Source organism: Corvus moneduloides, chromosome 5 (genome assembly GCF_009650955.1).
Source record: "Corvus moneduloides isolate bCorMon1 chromosome 5, bCorMon1.pri, whole genome shotgun sequence".
Classification (NCBI taxonomy): Eukaryota; Metazoa; Chordata; class Aves; order Passeriformes; family Corvidae; genus Corvus; species Corvus moneduloides.
The window spans coordinates 58,763,411-58,783,981 of NC_045480.1; the positions used below are offsets into that span (position 1 = coordinate 58,763,411).

Below are 20,571 nucleotides of genomic sequence, written 5' to 3' on the forward strand. Positions count from 1 at the left end.
GAAATGCATGACTGAGCAGAGTGCATGGAAGAGGAATTATCCCCATTGCAGAACTGACCTGGAAGGTTGCTACAAGCACAGAGCCCACCGAGTAAAGTCCTGCAGCTGTCTTAGGGACTATTTGCTGTATTTCTTCATCAGGAGTGAGAGCCAGAGCTTTCCTTTTCAATTTCTAATTGAATTGAAGATTGATTTTTATTAGTAAGAAGAAAAAAGGGAGGCTGTTATCTTCTTGTCTTGTAAGAGAACCCTTTCCCTTCCCCCTCCAAATCAACTCTAGCTATATTTAAGGTGAAAAAAAGAGAGGAAGGAAAACCAAAAAGAAACCAGAATATAGCCAACCTTTTTAATTAGAGTATATTGTACTTCCAAACTGGATACACTAGAAATTGGCAATGCAACATAAGATGCAAAGAAATATACCAGTTACTGTCAAAATGACCCTGTACAGCCTTATAATGCAAAAAGCTTTATACAATACAAATTTTTATTAATGTACACAAACCTTGACAGAATGATATTTGAACATAATACAACAAATAAAATAAAAAAAAAAAAGGAAAGAAAAAAGTGCTGAGAACTTCAACTGAATTACTGAATGGAAAAACACGCTAGTTTCATTAAAGAATGCATAGTGAAAACCAGTATGAAATTACCTTTATGGTGGGGGGGAATTTATCAGAACTGTTGGTCATTAATCAGTAGGGAGAACCTCTGAAGAACATTTCCTGTCTTTAGTCTTGAACTGCAAACCAATCATTTTAATATGCAAGAGCTCTGATAAATAGTGTATTTTTTTTTCTTAAAAAAATAAAAACCTCCTAACACACTTTTCCTTACAGAGAAAACTTCTGTAACTTGCCAGAAAGAATGAATTTATCCTTTCCAAAGTGCTAAACAAATTTCCCAGGTACACTAAACATTGCCAGGTCAGATACTGGTGCAGTGGAACATGGTTGAAACATGTGGCGGTCGCATGCGTGCAGTTCATTCTTGGAAGTTCCAGCCCTATTTAAATTGCCATTTGGTTTAGATACAGTGGCCTACAATAATATTCCTACTTCTTCTTCCTCCTGGACAGCTGTACTTTACCTGTAGTTGGTGTGAAAAATAAGCTTTTTGATTTGGGAGTGTTTGGTTTTCTGTGGTGTGGTCAGAGATGCGTGTGTGGAGTGTTTTACAGAACTGGCAGAGCTGCTGGATACAGATTACAGATTTCATGCTGTCGAGATAGTAACTATTTTATGCTCTGAGTACTTACCAACACAGTATTTTCTATTTTGTCTGTACTCCCAGGGAGGCGTGCCCAGGAGTTCTGATGGAGTAAAGCATGGTGAGCAGGGCCCTGAGTTAGGTAAGTTTACAAAGGTTTACACACAGTTTGGAGCAGATGGGTTTTCTTCACTGCAAAGACAGAACCGCCACGTGCTCGCTAGAACCAAAACTGTCTGCTGGAATGTAAACAAATGGTGACACTTTTCTGTCCTGTAATTAATAATGCCAAATGATAACCTGCTATGATTTTGGATATTTCCCCCTTGTAACTAGCTTCCAGTATGTTAACAGGAGTGCAGAGATTAGGATGTCCTCCCCGAACAGGAAGAATTTGGTCATGACAGTGGAGAATGTTTGGCCATCTCTGTACAAAACAAATGTAGGAATCTTGCAAATAGGTTAAAGTGATGCAAGTTTTGCATCCAAAAAGTCTTTCTACACAAGCTTCATTTAAGAACTAATGAAGACTGAGTTACATTTCTAGTTGTCCATATGGCTAAGAGCCCTTGTGGACAAGAAATGCCTTCCTGAACTCGGTCGTTGCTTTCCTGCTGTCACGAACAAGGGGTGGTTGGATGCCCCCATCCCACAACAACCTGCAGAGGAAGTTCCTTCAGGACAGCACGAGGGTGGGTGGGTAGATAGCATGAAAGATGTGACTCAGGGCACCTTCTACAGTGGCTTGGCCAAGGGACAGGGATGGGACTGTGGCAAAAGCTAGGTCAGACACTTCTAATAGCTGGTGAAAGACAGCCAGATCCAAATCCAAGAGACACCATGGAAAACAATAATTCAGTATGAAGGCATTCCTGTACATCACATGATCATTTGGAAATGCTTCACATTTTATACTTCCAATTGTAGAACAGTGTTTTTAATCCCAATCTTTCTTCCTGCATATTAAGTTGTCTAAGGAACAGAAATCAATTAACAGTCAGTTAGCTTCTCTTACATTAGGATCACTCTTGGCATTTTGAGATTAACAAAGGTTATACAACCAATCTGCATTTGCTTCTTCCTGCAATAAAGTGCTACATATAACATGTCATTTTAATGACCACGAGTAGGAGCATTAAATAAGTACAAAATTAGCTTCCTAGCAGGACACACTCTATCTGCCATCAACAGAAAGGAATAAAGTATTACTGATGACATGGAGGGGAGGGAGAGGACTGTCAAATTTGCAAGTACAGTTGAAATACTGAGGGTATAAAAGAGAACTGGATGGTTCCAAAAGCATTTTTTTATAGCTTTATATTTCAAAGAAGTTACTGGTACCTTTTCAAATAAACAGTCTTAATAACTTCAGCCCACAATTAGTTTTTTTCTTTTTTTTTTTTGCAAGTGAGAAACAAACTAGTGCAAGACTAAAGCACTGTGCAAAACTGCCTTTTTTTTTTTTAGTCTGAGTATTTATACCCAGAATTTATCCATACCCTTTTTTAAATCCCCTTGTTGGATTTTTTTTTCCACCATAGAATTCTAGTTATACAAGTTGTTCCTGCAAACTAAAAGGTAACCACTGCATAATACAGTATATATATAATATTTATATGCCCTTTTAAAACAAAAGATGTATGCTGTGGCCCAGAGGCAGGTGTTTGTCACACCTGTGTAAGAGCTGAGAATTGGGCCTGCTGTATGGGTGTGTGGGCTGCACACACTGCTTGTGTGTGTGGACTGACACACACTTTTCATTGTCATGCTCTCATCCTGCAGTGCTGAAAGCAACTTTTTTCCTCATCAGTTCTACCCCAAATTCTCAAACCTTGACAACTGAGTACAAGGCATCAAACAACTAAAGGAAGCTGCAAACAGCACTGAAATAATACACCAGTTCTCCCCCTGCCCTGCCCCAAACATGGCTCCTTCTACAGCTCCACAGTCCAGGGGGAGGCAGGGGGAAGGCAGGGAGCGAGTGTGTGAAAAGGGGAAAAGAAGAATGATTAAATAAGCCAGTCCAAGGGATGTGCAAAAGCAATGTCATGGCACACTACAGGCAGACTCTCTTCCACACACCCGCACGCACACAAAGCCCAAAAATAAAATGCATCAATATGTCATCTTACAAGTGCTGATTGCCAATAAGGACACTCTTCTTTTTTCAGCTTAACAAGACAAAATAGTTTCTTAGATAAGAGTACTGGGAACATGCCTCTGAAGGTAGAAGTATGCAGTAGATCACCTCTTGGAGATTTAATAAAGCAGCTTTCATGTCAATGCAATAAGTATACACACAGAGCCATTTGCTAAACCTTACTAATGATATAGTACAAGTGTTCGTTACCTCTTGGGGCTACGTTTTGCAGCAATGTGTAACCTGCTGGGTTTGTTGGGGGATTTTTGGTACAGAATGCAACTGCCCTCAGACAGTTTCTGCCCTTTCTGTTAGTCCAAGGTAGGCAAGGAAGGAGTGTTTAGGTGAAGAGGCACCTCCCGGAGCAGTCTGAGGTCTGGGTGGATGGAATGTGAGATCGTAGTGGTTTTTGGGGAAAAACATTGTTAAAGGAATAAGGTGGGCAAACTCTGAGTTCCAGTATTTATCAAAGCACAGGGAAGTGCCGTTGATGGCCAAGGCTTTCACTGCCAGGTTTGGCTCTGCCCCACTGCCGTGTGCGGCTGACATAGCTACTGTTTGCAGAGCCTGGGAGGCAGACATAACTGAGAGGGGTGACAGAAGGTTCCTGGAGCTGTTCACTGGTAGGAGTGGACTGGCTTCCTTGGAGGTTGAATACTGGCCCTTCTTCTCCTCTTCGGAGCAGTCCCCATTCTGGTGCTTCTTCACGTGGCGGCTGAAGACAAAAGGGTGGGTAGTCTTGAACAGGCACTCGTCGCAGCTGAAGGTCTGGCGTGGAGCGTGCTTCAGTTTCTTGTGCAAGTTGAGATTGTCTTTGCGTTTGCAGCTGTAGCTGCACTGGTCACAGTGAAAAGGGCGCTCGCCGGTGTGGACACGCACGTGCTCGATCAGCTTGTTGGCCGTCTTGGACAGGTAGCCACACTGGTCACACTTGTAATGGTTGCCAAGGCGGTGCTCACGGATGTGCATCTCCAGCTCCAGCTGGTTGGCTTTCACTGTCTGGCAGATCCGACACTTGTACTCCATCTTGTAGTGAGTCTTCAGGTGGCACTCCATGGCTGCGGGGCGGTTCGTGGAGTAGATGCAGAACGGGCACCTGGTAACACAGCAAGGAAGGGCAGGGACAAAGAAAAGAGGAGTCACTCAGCTGGCAGACCTGCATTCCTGCTTTAACCCTGTCACTCACCCCTTTCTGACCTACTAAGGAAGAGAAAAAGGCACTCAGTTCTCCCTGTGAAGCCTCTTTCCAATATTTGCTTCACCTTGACACATCTCTGTTTAGAGGAGGTTTGCCCATTTAATGGCATTCCTAGGGAAACACTGATTCACTCTGAAGAAACATCCCTTTAACCTTCTGGCTTACCTTGATGGGGTCTTCCCCCAAAGCAGGCTGGGGAGTGCAGGGTGGGTGACTGATGCACAGGTACCTTGTGTAACGATTCCTAGTGTTTGCATGAAGTCACTTTGGCCATTTTTTCCATTAAGAAGTGGTTTAAAGTGAGTGTTTACAAATGAGTATGAAAGCAGCTGTTTAAGTAAAGATGGAATAAACTTGTAATACCACATGTACAGTGAAGGCTTAGGAAATCCCTTTTATGTGACCTTGAACAACAAGCTCGCTGGGTATCCTGCTACAGGAACAGCTGAAAGCCAGGCTGTTAGGATGATTTGTAGGGACTCCCATTTCTGGGAGATGAGCTAGCCATGCTGAAAGGGACATGTGCTTGGCAGTGTTTGCCTACAGCCGCCTCTGCCATGGCAGGAATGGCTCCTGTGTAGGAACAGGATGTGGGTTCTGCTTACTCACAGCAGCAAGCATCCGGCCCAGGGTGGACATGGCAAAGGGCCTCACCCCAGTTCCTGAGTCAGGAGGGGCTGAGAAGGGTAGAGGAGGGAATCATGGAAGCTTGGAAAGAAGCCTGAGCTGCACGCTGAACAAGCCTGGACACACCCGCTGTTGCTTGGTGCAGCTGAGAGGAAGTTGGTGGGGACAGCTCCCTGCCAGGGATCTCTGCTGTACTGAAGCAAGCATACAGCCTTCCACGTGGAATTGGTGAGCTCAGAGAGCAGGGCTGGATAAAAACTTACAACTAAGGAACCTGGCTACTGTCTTCCAACATCCCAGCTGCCACGCATCTGCATTCACTGTTTAGCAGGTCTGCTAATTGTGTTCTGTCATTTTAGAAAATTTCTAAGCAGAGATCCACTCTATGTGTGTTTTCCTTGCTACATTTGGGTGCACATACAGGTTTAATATTAATCTACAAGCTAATCAAGAGATTTTTTAGGAAAGTGAGTAATAACAGGAGGACAAAGAGATACTAAAACACCTGGACAGTTCTCCTGATGCACATCAAGCACTCTGATCCAGAGAGGGAGCCTGTCACTGAGGTTTCTAATGTGATTATCTCTTGCACCAGAGGACTTGGCTGTCAATGCACACATACCTCTCCTGGGCTGGGTGCTCTCTGGATCAGAATCTCAGATTTTGACCTGGAGCTGGAAGAATCATGTTTTTTTTTCTCTTCCCCCACAGCAAACAGGAGACAGAAAAATACAATTTACTTAGATCTCTTCAGGCTCTTCTGGATGCCTTAAAAAAAAATAAATCAGAGCTTTTTCTTAGATGCAGCTTTCAAGGTACCTAATTATCACTTGAGTTGGGCAGGAATACAGACTGAGAAACCCATTCTGTCAGGAAGACTTGAGTCATAGGTCATGGTTTTTCCTTGGTAAATAGAAGAGATTTTATGCAGCTTAAACCAAATGTGCATTAGACAACTGGTCTGTATGTCCAAGGCAGACATCTCATCGTTCTGGCACACTATTTGTTTCTCAATCTGGTCTTCTTCCCAGATTCAGTCATCTCATCTCAAGTGACCACAGATCCCAGTCTGTGGAACTACTGAGCTGGAGACCAGAGGCTGCCTGGCAAACAGGACCAGTTTTCCAAAGCTGCAGGGCAAACCAAGGGAGCTGTGCGCGGTAACATTGAACGTGGCGCGCTCCTCATGTCCCAGCCGCAGTGCACTGAAAACATCAGCTGCTCAGCAAGAGCAACAGAAGCTGGGAGCCCTGTGCTGAACCCTAGCTGGGCTCCAAGTGGTTCCAGCTTTTTTTCCTGCAGCAGCTAGAACAAACAGAGACCAGGGCCGTGCCTCTTTCATAACGTCACACTGCCTGCCCAGAGAGCAAGCATATGGCCCCAGCAATCCCTCCTTCCCCTCAGGGGTCTGACTTTGACATGAGGGCATTCTCTAGAAACACTGCTCTGCACCAAAAGACCTTAAAGGACACCACCACAGCCAAAACCAAAGGGCTTTTTTTCTTAAAAGACTGTATTACTCATTACATGTTAATTTATACAGTAGTGATTATTGTGGGGCATGCAAACACAGCAGAAAGCATCCAAGTTCTTCATTCTTGGAGAGAAATGACTTTGCATTTGAGTACACAAAGGCTATAACCTTTAAGGTTGTAACTTCATACCTAGTTGCAGAGGCTGTACAGGATTTAGTTTCTTTGAGCCAGATGCAAAACAGAGCCTGTGCTGGGTGCTTCTTTTTGCTTCGATGCTTTGAAAAAAACCCCTTAGTCTGCCTAAAGCTCTTTGTAGTGCTGCCTCATTCTCTGTAGGACCCATCACACACTGTCTCCTCTTTGACTTGAAAACGGGAAGGACCATAGTTTGTTACAGCTCCTCTGCTGCTAGTTTACCAATCTGCTGTAATGATGCAAGCCTGACAGGCCTTGGGTCATCTAAATACAAGGAAACCCCAAATCTGGATTCTTAATTAACCAACCCTTTCTGACTGACTTCCTTTTGTCCTATCCCCACAGTATTAAGGTGCTTAACACAGTAAAAGTTTGTGTACTTGCTTTCCTTACTTGAGCCCACCGGTGGGGACAGTATGGCATTTCTTGTGCTCCAGTAATTGCTCAGGTGTCTTCATGAACTTGTGGCACACATCACACTCAAACATTCGTGTGATCAGGTGGATTTGCAGGTGACGTTCAAACATGTTTTTTGTTTTGCAGACAAAGTTACAGAAAACACATTCAAAGCCTGAAAAATAGAACAGGGAAACTCAGTCCTTACACTGTGGCCAGGTCAACTGCATAGAGAGTGAAAGCTTGTATTTGTTAAAGAGTGTTTTTACCTTTCTCTGACTTCTCTTCAGTGTTCACTGAGGTCTGACTACCAGGCACTACAGAAATGACCAGCAGGTTGTTTGACCCCTTGTTTTTTGGGGTTATATCTGCATCTTCTTTGCTGTTAGCAGAGTCGCTTAGTGTTGACAGCGAAGATGAAGATGGACTGTTAGATTCACTGGGTGTCTTCCTCTCTTCAGCTGTAAAACAAAGAGCAAATAACTAATTCAGCAGATTAGATGGAGTCTCCATGATTCTGTTTTAAATTTCAGGAAGACTTACCTTTGAAGTTAATTCAAAACAGGTCTGAAATTAATTGAAATGATTAAAAAAAACATTGTTGGGCCTCCTTCCTTTTTATTAGTGTTTAACCACAGTACATCTCTCAGTTTATCCTGCAATTGAGTGTTTCTGTGATGGTAGTGGGAAGGGATCATGCAATTCTACCTTATTACTGGACTGAGAAAAACGTCAAGAAAACACTTTGACTACTATAGTTCAAAAACTATGAAAACTTGTCACTTAGGAAACAGAATTTCTGTAGGTTTGGGGTGCAAAAACCTACCAATCCAAGCTAAACTTCCCCCACCTTTCCATTTATGTGGGTCCAGTGGGTAAATCTGGGATGAAGGGTGAAGGAGAATAATCTCAGTCATTGTACTGAAGAGCATCCTCAGTAATCATTGCAGAGGTTACAGCATGGTCTCAAGATTCATGTGTTTTTATTAGGATCTCCTTCTAAAGGTAATTGAAAAGCATGTTATTTAACTGGACCTAGAGATAAAGGTTCATTATGAAAGAAAGCATCAGAGCTTCCTTATGTGTGCAATAAACGTATGAAGTCTAAATCCCAAACCCTATCACACACTAAAACTGAGCAAGAGGGAGAGTTCCCATATGAGAACTGCCATGAGCCAAAGAGGCAATGATGGGCAAATTATTCCCTCCCACCCGTGTCCTGGTTCAATCAGAGCTGTGTTAAAAGGAGACTTCACTAAAACTTCAAATTCTCCATGTGATACAGATCGAGGCCTCTGCAAACACCAGCACCTGTGTACTTAACTTTAAACTGACGAGTGGCACCTTTAAGATAAAAACCTAGGAATGCACTAATGAAATCTGATGACCTGAGCTGCCAATAGGGAGGATGACTGGATATCATACAGAAAGATTCACTGACTTTGGGGACCAGAGTAATAGAAATGGAATGAAATTTAATAGCACAGAGGACAAGGTTATGACCTAAAGGACCAGTAACAAGAACTTTTGCTACAAATGAGAAGTGCTTAAGATGGAAACAGTCCAGGAAAACAAAAGCAGAATTTGAGCAGAACACGGGATGAACATGAACAATCAGTGTTGGGGAGCTTTCAAGGAAGGTAAATGTGATCACAGAAAGTTATTGTGTGACCTATTCTCAGTAGCTGCTGTTGGTTTGCACTGCCACCACTGCTTATTTCATTTCACCATGTACAGCTGTGATTGCATATGTCCAGAGCAGGCATTCCAACGAGAACATATGCAGTGAGGGATTGGTACAGCAGGAAAACTGTGTTCTGTATAGGAAAAGGCTCAGTGTACATTTAGAGGGGAGAGTGGTGCTCTCCAGAAATGTACTAAGGGAATAAATACAGTGGAAGGAAGGATGAAAGGTGGACTGCTGTTTCAGATAAAGGGCAGTTCTGGCGCAAGAACAACGTACGTGTATTCTGATTATCACTAAGACACACACTGGAAATTTTAAAAAGGTCCCTAATCTTTCATGCAAGAAAGTCTACAGCTGCCTGGCTCTAGTTTGTTTAAAACAATGATACTTCTTTGAAGGCATATGTCATATCCTCACAAACAGTCCCTTTATGACCTGGTAACATCACAGGGTAAGGAACTGGAGTCAAGTGACCCAGAAAACCCATTCTATTTTTTACTCTGTATTTGCCATATGTGTGAGCATTTGGCTGAATCACCAGCTGAGTGGCTCAGTTGGGCAGGGTGAAGGAAGAACAAGGGGGTTTTGCCTATCTTCAAAAGACAAGTAGCAGTTTCAATCTTTTTGCCACAACAGGAAAATACAGCAGAGCCCAGCTCACTTTTGAGCTCTGAGGCTTTTTGCATAGCTATGGGTGGTGTTTCTCATTCGCCTTGAACTCCTCTTTATGAAATGAAGTAGTGCTGAGAGCTATACTGGCATAAAATCCCTTGAGAGCTTTCCAGTAGTTCGTATGTCTGTAGTTACATTTAAATTATATATCTGTGAACACAACCAATTGTATTCTTCTTCCCCTTCTTCATCCCTCCTGTTTTCCCAATTTTATTCCTGGTAGGACAGGAAAAGCAATTTAGCGATGGAAAAGTTGTGCTGAATGCAATTCAGGTTCTGTATTGTAAACACAACAGTGAGTAGTTTGTGGCAGAAAAATGCTTCTACCTGGTCTTATAAGAGAAATTAATTAAAAGGATTCCCATTTTCTTCTCCTTTAATTATGCCAGACTTCATTAGTTGGACTAAGCATATGGACCTTGTTTGAAACATCCTTGGCTATTAAGTGAGCAGGACCAGGGAGCGAGCACGACCCGTTCTGCTGTTTAATATACAGTTACATTTATGGTATTGCTGAATCACAGTGTCAACTAAACATCAGCATGAAATTCCAAACTGATGGACTGTGGGGGCAAACACAGCGAAGAGCAACGCTCAAAATAATGTTTATTTCAGACTTACAGCCAGGTATGCACAATTAGGCCCTCAAAGTCACCTTACCATCGCTGAAGTCAAAGCAGGATTTTGATGAAATAGTAAACCAGTCAGAAAAACACATGAAATATGCTGACTCCAACAGGGGAGGAGATTTGGGGGATAAGAAGAATAGGAAGAAGAAGGGCTAAGTAGTCCTTCATTTATTTCACTCAGCTTGAAAATTGATCTGCACTACCAGATTATTTGCCTGGCTGGAGTCCAATTCACTTCAACTTTGAGAGATCAGGCCTTAATTAGCAAGCATTTCAGTGAAAGTAGAGTGGTAATGGGAAGTGTGAAGGTTGCACCTAAAAAGCAAGGAAGAGAGAGATCACTGCAGCTAGGAGAGAGGGATCATCACCTGTGTGCTTGTTGTTGACATGAGCCTTCATATCTGCCTCTTCCATAGTGACAAAATCGCATGCCGTGCAGCAAATGGAGAACATCCACTGCTCCTTATCCACGTGGAGGGACATATGACTGACAAACTGGACATTCATCTCCGTCTCAAACCCACACACATGGCAGCTACAGGCAGAAGAGAATTCAAGAGTCAGAAACATTAAAAAAGAAACCACAAACAGAAGCCTATTGCCTTTCCCCAAATTTGCAAGAGGAAACTCATGACACAGTTTTCTGCTCTTCCTCACTGCTCAATGTTCACTGCAAAATTCTTTTGTCTGCTGAACTGCCTTTGAACTGATAGCCATGCCAATGTGATTAAGGGCAGGCACAATGCAACAATCCTGTACGTGCTATAATGATGCTAAATAATCATAAAGTTAATTAAAAACTACAGATTCCAGATGCTGTGCATCACCTAACCGATTCCTTTGGGCAATAAGAGGCACTGCAGCTTTGCCAAGATGTTTAGTACAGCTGATACACTGACACACAGAGAGCTTGCTGCACACTCCAGGAATGATTTTTGAGCCCTGGAATGGTTCCCATGCCAAACTGGGATCTTGTGCAAAACTGCCTGGCAGTTCCAGTGTAAGCAAGTAAAAATGGGTTCAAACATTTCTTATGCTTGACTGGAAAACAGCAGTCTTCAGCTATGCGAATAATTAGCAGGGATACAGATTTTGCAGCCAGCACATAAACAGAGTGATACTGAGAGGCAGTGGAAAGGACCCTTTAATTTAACTTTCTTTGCAGCGTCCTCCTCTTGCTTTGATTAGGCCATTAACACTTAAAACAAGCCAGAAAGATTGGAAAAGGCATATACTCCAGGGCACTATTTTGCTTTCCCAAGGCGAAGGACTAGATAATCTAATCCAGCAGGTCTCATTTATTTCTTACTTCTATGATTTTGTAATTAAATCTGCTCTTGGCACTTTGACTAAAAGTGAGAGTGATTTGGTAATCTGCTTGGCCACTAGAGTGCACATCACAGTTTGCAGAGCGCACAACAGTGCATACAACAAGAAGAATGTCTGAATATCCATTTTATCTGGGCAGTTCCTTTCAATTTTTCAGGCAAGTTCTCATTAAGGTTTTCTTTCTTTGATCATGTTGTTCACAGAATGTATAAACCTCCAGCAAACAGAGGAAATGTGTAGACTGATTTAACAAGTCTTGATACAGTTTTGGACTATTTGATTTCACAGATTTGGCTGAAGACAAGGGAACTATTGGAGGCAACTGGAAGAACAGGGCTTTAGATTTGCTATGAATCCGTGTACATGACGGGATGTTTCCAAACACAAAACTTAAAGGAACACTGCTTAAAAAGTTAGAGAGGCTTCTAAGAGCACAGCTGCCTCACAAAGCCATTTAAAAAAACCAACCCCACAGCAAACCCCTGAGTCCTTCCCAATGGCCAGCCAAGTCAAACAGCACACGGCAGCCAGCCGGGGTTCACTGCTCAGCCTAAGCCAGATACGGGCAAGACAAATACTTCAATCAAGGCTCCAACCCCGCAGCACCAGAAGCGTGGCCCTGTCACGTCCTCAGCAGGCACATGAGACAGTATGTAGTGCACAGCCCTCGTCTGAGTGCTCACCTGTAGTAATAAGGGTGCTTCTTTCCATCGCTGCCCTCGGCCGTGACGGCGCTGACGATGTCCTCGGTGTCGGTGCTCACCAGCTTCACAGAGTGCACAGTCAGGTGCTGGTTCAGGTTAGCACGGCACTTAGCAGCATAGGGGCACAAGTGGCATTTGTATTTTCTCTCTTCTGAAAAAAGGAGCAGAGAGATGTGAGTGTGTACCTCAGTCTGAAGCCAGCTTCTTTGAAAGCTGCCAGTAACCAAGCGTGCATTCCTTTGGGTTTCTCCAAGCGGCTTTCAGGATGAGGTACTTGGGAAGCTCGACATTTTAGAAGTTTATAGGAGTTCACAGCAATTACTAAAAGAAAAAACCCAAATAAAAATAAAAACCCAAACTATTTGAAGATAGTTTAGGACAAGCTTTTTTAATTTGCTCTACCACTTATAGTCAGATAATATGAAGCCTTTATAAACTGGAAAACTGGGACAACTGCTGTTCTGGGAGCTGCAGCAAAGCCAGTGGAGAAACAGGTCAATAGTCTACAACTACCTCCTTTACCCAGCATCTTCTATTTGATTTTTGGGCTTGTTGAGGTTGCCCATATGACCACTTGCAGAGAGCTGGTAGTTGATGATTTTATATTAAAATCTGAGAGTAGAAGGAAGTGGAACATTGTATGTCGTTAGTCCAGTTCCAAAAATAAACTAATGAAAAAGCTCATTCAAAGAGCAGTTGAAAGAAATAAACTAATTCCTTGTGAGTTTCTGATGCTTTACAATTTTTAATATTCCTCCTTTTTATTTTAAATTAAACATTTTTAGATCCTGGCAGCACAGTTTTGTGTGCATGCCAGGCTGCATTTTGGGAAGGGTTGATTAAAATAACCAAACATTACATCAGCTTTTACAACCTTTTCTTTGAGGACCTGCTGCTCTAAAATTGAAATATAATGCTACAAGCATGAGGGGAAAGGCATTCCATAAAGCAGCTTAGGACTAAGGAAACCCCACTAGACCATGGAGCATCCTGAGCCTTTTCAGGATGGCTCTGCTGGATGGCTCAACATACAGTGGCATTATACCAACAGGATTTCTCAGCACTACATGGGAAATTCTTGCTTCCAAGTGTTATTTTGTGCAGTGCACCTCAGCAGGCTGACAGAGTGCATCTTCCATATAAAAACTCTGTCTCAGCTGATTTGAAGCTGATTTGCTTTAAGAAAGTTGATATGTTGTTGAACAACTCCTGTTCCTCTCAGCACTGTATGATGAGAGCAAAGATGAATGAGTTATTCAATCCTTTCAGTTTCACAAATCTGAAACACCAAGGCCAAATCTTCTGTTGTTCAGTGACATTTAAAAAGTTCATCAGGTGAACAATGTTTTTGTCCAAAAAACCCCTAAATCCATCCAAAAAAAAGGCTGTGCCTTCTCTTCAGAACTCCATTATCAAGCTTGGTTACCAGTTGGTGTCTGCAGTCTGGTGTGCTGGAACCCGGACAAACTTGAATTTGTAAGGAGAAATTTCACGTAGGCTGCGAAGAAATAAAACGTTACCTCCCTGATGCTGCTCTGACATTGTGTCCTGTTCCTGCGCTTGGCTCTGCTCCAGGTGAGCCAGGGATGGCTCACACATTCCTCTCCTTACCATCTTGTTCCTCCCTAAAACAAACCCCACGGAATTCCTGAGTGCTGTAACAACCACCCAGCAAGCCCTGCCTTACCTGTGTGCAGCGAGAGATGCCGGGACAGAGTCTGCTGGCGACCAAACACTTTTCCACACACATCACAGGGAAACAGCTGGTCGTTAAATTTCCAAGGTGGCAATCCATTTCCCACCTCCAGCCCCAGCTTTTCTGTTTCTATGCCAAAAAACACAAAGTCATCTTAAGAACTCGGAAGACTTGCAGATTTCATTCAGTAGAGCCCTGTAGGCGTCACATAAAATGCAGCACTTCGGGTGCACGCTGTGTGATCTGGCACATGAGTCCATTTAAAAAGGAAACTCCCAATGCTGGAAGGAAATGAATCTTTCATACAGCATCTCTCATACACACTCTAAAGCAGAACACTGAGCCAAAGTGTTCTGGACATAGGCACAGCCAAAGGCTTAAACCAGGTCATATACAGAGAGAAAGTCAAGAGTGAGCAGGGCAAGCATTAATCTCCAATTATGGTTTTGTGGAACAACAACTTCTTTGGCTTTTTCAGTCACCCACCTCTGTCTGGTGCATGAAGAAGCCTGGTCTGAGATGGTGGTCTGTCTAACACTGGATTATTATTCAGGGCTGAAGAAAGATTTCCAGATAGTTTCTTTTCTACCGAGGCAGGAATTTTTGTTACATAGAATCATTTAGGTTGGAAAAGACCTCTAAGATCCAGCGCACCCATTAACCTAACACTGCCAGGTCCATCACTAAAGCCATGTTCTAAAGTGCAAATCTACACACACATGAGTAGTCTGACTCTGAACACCAGAAGACTGCTCAGACAAACATTAAAACAAAAGGACACAGCACCCCAGAATGTGGCTGGCATCCAAGGTAAGCTCTACCCAGCACTACTGTCCTCTGGCATCAAAATCCCCAGCAGCTTAGAGGGCCATCCATTGAAAAACTGTGACCCAAAGTGAACTATTATCTTTTAATAAGTGGTTTGAATTGTTTCAGGAACAGAGAATACAGAAATACAGAAAAAAAGAAATCCCACAGAGCATAGAGCACAGATATGAAGGCACTTTGTAAGGAAGTTGAGAGAAAGGGACTGGGAATAAGGAAGAGGAAAAAATGTACACAATGCTTCAAGAAGTTGAAAGCATGGCCGGTTTTGATTTGGACAGAATGGAGCAAAAAGCAGGTACTTTGGGGAGAGCAGTGTACTACTTAAATCAGCAAGAGAAAGAGCATCAGCAAGTCTTGAGTAAAAAAATACTCTGTGCAAGGGTCCTGTTCCCTGAGAAGGGACTGCTTTTGTAAGAGGTGCACAGAACTACCAGGGTACTCTGCAGGTCTCTAAACACAGCAGCCAGCAGTGAGGGGGCTTGCTGTAATTCTTCTAGTTCCACTGGAATGAAAGATGCCACAGGCAGAGCACCCTTTCCCAAACCGCCACCGCCTCTGGGATTGCTGCCCAGAACAAGCTCCACCAGTGCATGTGAACATGCCCTGATGGAGGAAAACCACTTGGCTGGGATTTCCAGGTAAATGGGAGGGGAGGAGCTGGGGACAGGAGTTCAAAAACGTAGTGAGTGTAAGTTAACATTGTGGAGTTTGGCACAAACAGCAAAATCCTCATCCCATGAAGCACTGAGGAATAAACACCTCCCCCTCTTGTACTGGCAGCCCCTCACTGACAGTCACCTACCACTGCAGATGTGACTGCCATGGCTGAGAGAGTCTCTCCTTCAGAGAGAACTTTTCAGACAACTCTGCTGTGGTTTAGGCAAAGAGCTGTCAAATACTGTATTTAATTTAAGCAATAATAAAAACAATGCCTCATTTGAGGCAGAGAATCCACATAGAAATCTCAGCAAATTTAGGGCTGGCCATACTTGCCAGTCCCCTCTCCACTGTACATTCTCCTGTGACCCTGTAATATGTACAATATTCACACCAGAGGAATTCTGAGCCACCTCTGAGTGCTACCATCCAACAACACATTTTTCTTAAAAGAATTTCTAATTAGAAAACAAGGTCTGCCTATTCAAAATAGTCATTTTGTGAAATTAAAAAGGAAGACAACCCCCCCCACCCCCTAAGGGCTGTAAGTGACCCATAACCTCCAAGAACTTCAATAAAGAAGGATTCTTTTTATTGCTATCCTTGAGTTCCAAACAATAGAAAAATCTGACTCTGTGGAAGTGCTACAGATGTTTCAGCAGAGCTTTTTGAGTACATAACCAAAACAGTGCTTCAAATGAGGATAATAGTAATAATTATAAGAGAAGGTCACAAGGGTGTAGGTTGCTTCAGTATGGTCACAACAAAAATGAATTAATTGGGACACATACCAAACAAGCAGGCTCAATTAAGTAAATAAGTTTCTTAACAATTCACTTCAGCATTAGTCATCAGCCCTCTTTTATCTCTGAAGAAAAAGAAATATAGTATCATCTTTCCTATGAAGGACTGTCCTGGGAAGCTCACGGGAAGCTGGAAAAACAGCAGCTTTCTGATTATCTCAAGCTGGTGACAGCCAGTCCCTTGCAAAGGAGCTGCATATTTTCCATTGATGCAAAGGAGAATGCTGAGGTGTTTTGGAAGTATTTCTGTTTACTTTAAGGGTGTCTTTCTGGACTCCTTACTACAGTGCTTCTTTCTTCTCTTTTGACTGAATCTTCTCTCTGCAGCAAAGTGCTTTTTCTGTTCAGCAGCTTCTTAGCTTGCTCATGGCAAACCAGAACTGGTCTCTTGCAACAGAAGCCTCAACACTTTGTGAAAGATTTCTCAGCTCCAAGGAAAACCACCTACGTCCACCCATCTCACCCTCTGGGCAAGTTTTGACTGCATCCTGAAAACTGGAGCTCTGTGTCCATACAAGGGTCCAGAAATCTTCCCAGAACATGCCCAGCACCTGACCTCACCAGTGACCTGAAAAGTCATGTGAATCAACTTCCACACTCAATCCTTGGGCTCTGGCTCTAATTAATGCCAAAGAATGGTGTTTTCTGGGAAGTGAGTACAGGCCCAGCGACTCCAAGGCCAGAACACTGGGCTGCGTACAGCATTCTCTGTGCATCCCTAAGCTCTGATCCAAGGCAGTCAGAACTGTCAGCCTTTAAGAACACCTTACACGCTGGCCAGGAAGAAGATGAACTGAGACCAAGTAAATGTTAAATAATAAATCACTGTTGTGAAAAGTGTCTCACAGAAATCCATCTTTCACCATGACACCCCCTATACTAAAACGAAGAGGAAAACAAAAAGAGAAAAAAAAAATGAAGGACTTAATACAAGATTTCTACTTTAAATGAATAATCCATAGCAAATTCCTGAACTCCTATGTTAGGAAATCATAATGACAAAATTGAAATTATTAAGCAACAGACTGTATTTCTGTGTGGGTTTTGGAGTTTAAAACAAAATATGCTCAATAAAATGAAGGGCCTCCAAGTTCTCCAGTACAACATTAAAAAGAAACAGAAGGATTAAGACTCAGGATATTACAGGCTAGTGATAAAAATATTTTGAAATAATTTTGCATAGAATTCTTAAGTGCTAAGAATCTTATGTAAAGGTAAAACAATTAAATATAGTGAAATACATCTTTCTGGACACCTGTACATCTTTATGGACACCTTTCCTGCCCTCCTGCATAACCTGGTATCACTCCCCTTCTAGCCACAAGTCAACTCCATAATGAGTAGCTGTGTAAAGCTGATCATCTAAGAAGGGGTTAGGAACTGCCACCATCTGTATTTTCTCTGAGGTGAGGACAACTGCGGAAACATTGTTCTGTGCCTCCTCTTCTCGCTCCAAACAGATTTCATTTCTGGCAAACAAAGCACTGCAGCTTGGAAGAGCCACCATTTACCCCTTTCCTGAGGTGCTGGGCATAGTTCTGCACAAGTATGTATTTTCAGTTTTCGCATTTAGGGATTAATCTTTTCCTCTCCAACTGGTGATATCAATACAGAGAGTGTATTAACCTTCTGAAAAGTCTTTACCCTGCCTTTTGTCAGGATACGCTTCGAGAGAGGACACCGTATCTGGTGGAAGCTGTAACTGAAGAAGAGGATGAGGCGTGACCTGAATACATAAGTGACTGTCCAGAGTCACCCAATCAGCCTTGTGACTGCTGGTGTCTGTTGGGCACAGGAACTTCCCAGGGACTGGCTTTGGACTCTGATACTTTGATTACTTATTTTCTTTTACTTTGATGTATTTGTCAATTACTGCTTCACAGTGTTTTATGCTACATTATGTTTTAATATGCTGTCCAGTGCCATGCCCAACTTTAGATCTTTATACAAACAATGGAAAGAATGAAACCACTATTTAAGTGAAAAAGACAAACCTAAGGAAACAAACAAAGTGTGCTGAAGTGTCATTCAAAGAAGATAAATTCATGTTTATAACCTTTGCTGGTTTACTGTCTGCTCTCACATCCTGTAACTCATATCAGCAGCTGCTTCTCTTTTTTATCTTTGCAGCTCCATAGACCTCGGAAGCAAACAAATCCACAAGGGCAGATCCTCATGGTCAGATGGAATCCCATGGATATAAATTAAATAGATTGTTCTTTGCAATAAGTATTCCTTAATGAGATGGAAGTGAGAGGTGCTGGTAAGTCTTAACAAAGAAGGTCAAAATTCATTTTCTCTCCATTCTTCTGGAAGTGTGTGCCATAGTTAGTTATGTTTTGGGTTATTCAGACAGTTTGACACCACAAAAAATGGTCAAGGAGAAACCAGGTAAGTAATTTTGAAAATAAAATGAACAAAAATCCTGTGAAAATAGAGAATGGTGGTTACATTATTTTCAATAAATGCTGCTTGCAAGCTGAATGCCATGAAGGAAACAAGTCAGAGGTCCAGAAGGTCTGGAGACAGAAGAGCCACCCAGGGTGAGGCTGAGAGCTAAGAGGGACAGCCAACCAAACTCTGGACAGGAGGTGACATGGGAAAAGGTAGATGATACAGAAGAAAAGGAAAGAAAGCATGTGGTACCTCCCTCCTCCCACTCCAGGGGATAAAACCTGATGTAAAAAAGACAAGATGCAGAAGGAAGCTCCTATGGAAGAGTGCATCTAAAAAATTCCACCAAACCAGAAAATTAATAAACTGACTAAGAAGCAGTGCTGGACAAGGTAACTAGGGTTCTGTGAGCTCATGGCAAGAGGATGAACACTCCTGTGCAGATGTCCAACAGCAAGGCATCTCACTTTGCTGTGTAAGACTTGGGACATTAAACAGTCATCAGGTAACTTTTGGCTGCTCCCAGCCTGAGGTGAATTGCAGCTTTTTCCTTTGAGATCTGTCAAGTACCCCACCTTCACCCAAGAGGTAAATGCACTGCATGCAGCCCTACAGAAACGTCACAAAAGCTTGCTCCATTTGTAAGGTTATTTCTGTTTGGTTATGTCTAAATAACAAAAACTTCAAGAAATTATTTATTCAGAAACAAGGTATTAAGGTCAGGTAGTCATGCAAACATTGCTTTAAAAACATTTATTCGCTCAAAGAAATTTTCTTTCATTCTTCTGTCTGCATCTATCTTATTATACTGTCTTACTACTTTCTGCAGTGTTTCCATCATCAAAGATGCATTTTATTGCTTTGGAGTCTTCCCCTTAACATGTTCATCTATCACCTCTGGCAGGCACACTGTATTTAAAAATTGAGAACTCCTTTTATGAAATATGTAATTAAGGCTCTGTTGCAAGCTTGTTTGCCAAAAGCCTGTGAAAGGTTCCCAAGCTCAAAAATATATTGACTATACAAAATTGCAGTGCTCCAGACACTATATCTCTTACTCCCTTTCCAACTTGCTTCCACAAAGGTTTTATTTGTAGGACCAGAAATCTTATTTCTAGTAAGTCAGTTAAAATAAACAGTGGGATCCTTCCAGGTACTGTAGCTCCTGAGGAAGGTATGTCTCTCCACGTCGATAAGATATCAGCAATCCTGACTGGTCCTGCAATCTTCATTTGTCACCCCCTGCATCACAGGATCCTGTCTGGTCTTGATTCAGGGTTATCTTTTACTGTGAGCAGACTCATCCACTATTAACTGAGATAAGCAATTGCTTTCTACGCATAGAATTTTCCCATATTCCCCACAAAAATCCAAAGAAGATAGAAAATTCTAGTTCCACTTGTGAGGGGGTCATGTCCTTTTTGTTTCATAAGCCCCAAAAATCTGCACATAATCAATCTGAATGACAGAACAAATGCACAGAGGAAGCAGGAAAAGTCTCCTTTCCAAATAAAAAACTTTACCAATTAATGCTCTTATTTTTTTCCCCTCAAAGGCTTTGCAAATGTTTAACGTTACTATGGAGTGTGGTAAAAAGCAGTAATGTTATGATAATTTAAAATCCTTTAAAATTCCTTTAAAATATGGAAAAGGGTAGAACCCAAGTGGTTTTATGTATCAGTAGCACAGTACTTAAACTGCTCTTTCTGAAAACAACAACAATCAAAGTTGGGAATACTTCAATAAAGTGCTTGCACAGCCCACCAAAAGAAACATCAATATTGTGCACAAAAGTATTCCAAGTGCACAACAATCGACAGCAGCACTTGAAAAGGTCACTGAGAAACAATAAAGATGTCAGGGTTTGGGAAAGATTAAAAAATAGGTAAAAGATGAACTTTAAAGCTGACTCCATAGAAGAACATGGAA

The 20,571-nt window shown here is 42.3% G+C and overlaps 1 protein-coding gene across 5 annotated transcripts in view; it reads right to left on the reverse strand.

Annotated features, from left to right (window-relative positions):
- Positions 1-332: 332 nt before the first annotated feature.
- The window catches only part of ZNF827 (zinc finger protein 827), a 100,732-nt gene continuing 80,493 nt past the window's right edge, over positions 333-20,571 (reverse strand). For 2 of the 5 annotated variants that reach the window (XM_032108945.1, XM_032108944.1), the window contains exons 9-14: positions 13,952-14,089; positions 12,244-12,415; positions 10,600-10,766; positions 7,513-7,704; positions 7,241-7,418; positions 333-4,448 (exon numbers count right to left, since the gene is read on the reverse strand). In XM_032108945.1, the coding sequence (XP_031964836.1) occupies positions 3,641-4,448; positions 7,241-7,418; positions 7,513-7,704; positions 10,600-10,766; positions 12,244-12,415; positions 13,952-14,089 (1,655 nt within the window). In that variant the 3' untranslated portion in view covers positions 333-3,640. Of the gene's footprint in view, positions 4,449-5,799; positions 5,946-7,231; positions 7,419-7,512; positions 7,705-10,599; positions 10,767-12,243; positions 12,416-13,951; positions 14,090-20,571 lie in introns of all 5 variants that reach the window. The other 3 variants (XR_004240135.1, XM_032108946.1, XM_032108947.1) reach the window with 3 other exon arrangements.